At 43.3% G+C, this 1,542-nt stretch overlaps 1 protein-coding gene across 1 annotated transcript in view; it reads right to left on the reverse strand.

Annotated features, from left to right (window-relative positions):
* LOC107102776 (serine/threonine-protein phosphatase 6 regulatory ankyrin repeat subunit B-like) overlaps positions 1–1,542 on the reverse strand; it is a 39,857-nt gene that overhangs the window by 25,146 nt on the left and 13,169 nt on the right. Inside the window, exons 6-7 of the mRNA XM_015402202.1 lie at positions 564–706; positions 107–319 (exon numbers count right to left, since the gene is read on the reverse strand). Coding sequence (XP_015257688.1) covers positions 107–319; positions 564–706 — 356 coding nt within the window. The remainder of the gene's footprint in view (positions 1–106; positions 320–563; positions 707–1,542) is intronic.

Consider the following 1,542-nt stretch of genomic DNA (forward strand, 5'->3'; position numbering starts at 1 on the left):
CTGCCTGTCTTTGCCTAGGGCCCCACATTTCCTAAATCCGCCCCTGCTTCTGGCTCCATCCTGCAGGTTATCTATCGTCCAGTAAACCGAGGGTTCGCTGGTTTACCTGAACGTTAACGTCGGCCCCGTTGATGACCAGGGACTCCAGACAGAGCGCTCCGTGGGTGGAGGCAGCAGCGAAGTGCAGAGGCGTGAAACCTTTGTTGTTGGGTTGGCTGACGTTGGCGCCGTGATCGATGAGCTCGTTGACGACGGCGTCCTGGCCGTTGAAGCAGGCCACGTGCAGCGCCGTGTTCCCGAACGCGTTGGCCTCGTCTATCTGTGTCACACAGGAGAGAGAAACGTCTCACTGTCATGGTGGGCAGCCCCTTTACTCTGATGCCCCGAAAAATACAACCAGAAGAGAAACTAGAGCTGTCTGAAGCTCTGCTCGCTCTCAAGGGTTTTTGTTTCAAGCAAAGGAGATAATTTTTTAATATAAATGTGAAATAAAAGAAATCCAGAAATGTAAACCTTGTGAAAATAAAAGGTTTTAAATTAACTTTGCTGTTATTTTGTCTCACCTCTACAGGCAGGGTGAGGAGGTGTTTGACCACAGCCAGCTGTCCGCTGGAGGCGGCGGCGTGGAGAGGCGTGTATCCTCGTTTATCCTTGCAGCTGACCTCCGCTCCCTTACCCTGCAGCTGGCACACTACCTCCAAATGACCTGCAGGGGGCAGCAGCACAAACCAAACAACTGAAATGTTTGAGCAGAAACCTTGTTTCAAAGAGTCAAATCCTGGAAGCTTTCTGCTGGTTTCTCCTGAAACGACCGGGAGGAGAAAATCTCTGCATCTGCTCAAAAAGCTCCTTGTTTTCCATCGACAAAGATGAGTTTCTATTCTGCGCCTCGCAGCCTGGCACGCCGAGAACTCAAAAGGAAGCACATGATCATGGCTTTTTTTCAGATTATCAGCAAAAAATGTCGAGGAACCCTCATGGTTTGAAAGCTGAATGTGCAAAAAAATTAAAAAGTCCTCAGAAACGTTAATGACACCAACTGGGCAATTTGAGAGAAAGCTTTCTCTATACTGGCTTTAAACTGGGAGATTAAACACTGAAGCAGAGTTTGGTCCAGAATTATGACTTTATGCTTCTAAAAGAAGCCTGGCGTTTGTGGGAACATGTAACCCTTTAAGTTTTATCTAAGTTAATAACGTCTACAGCTACAAACTAACTTTGGAATCGAAATTATCCTAAAATATGAGAGATTTCATCAGACATATAAGAGTCACAGGTTGTCCGTTGTGTTTTAAATTGTATTTTATGTATTTATTACGAATGTATTGTATTTATTTTAGTTTCCTTTTCCAAAGTGGTTACTCCACTTGTCAGCCCGCCATTGTAAATAAAAATGTGTTAAAGGTATATATAAAGAAAAAGAAATTGAGGATAAAACCTAAAAAATCTGATTTTTTTCTTTCCTTGCTAGAATTGAATTGTATTAGAGATAAAATATAAACTATTAAAAATATGACAAATAAAGCAACAAACTTGGGAAAC

This window comes from Cyprinodon variegatus, unplaced genomic scaffold, assembly GCF_000732505.1.
Source record: "Cyprinodon variegatus isolate N-32 unplaced genomic scaffold, C_variegatus-1.0 Scaffold1316, whole genome shotgun sequence".
Classification (NCBI taxonomy): Eukaryota; Metazoa; Chordata; class Actinopteri; order Cyprinodontiformes; family Cyprinodontidae; genus Cyprinodon; species Cyprinodon variegatus.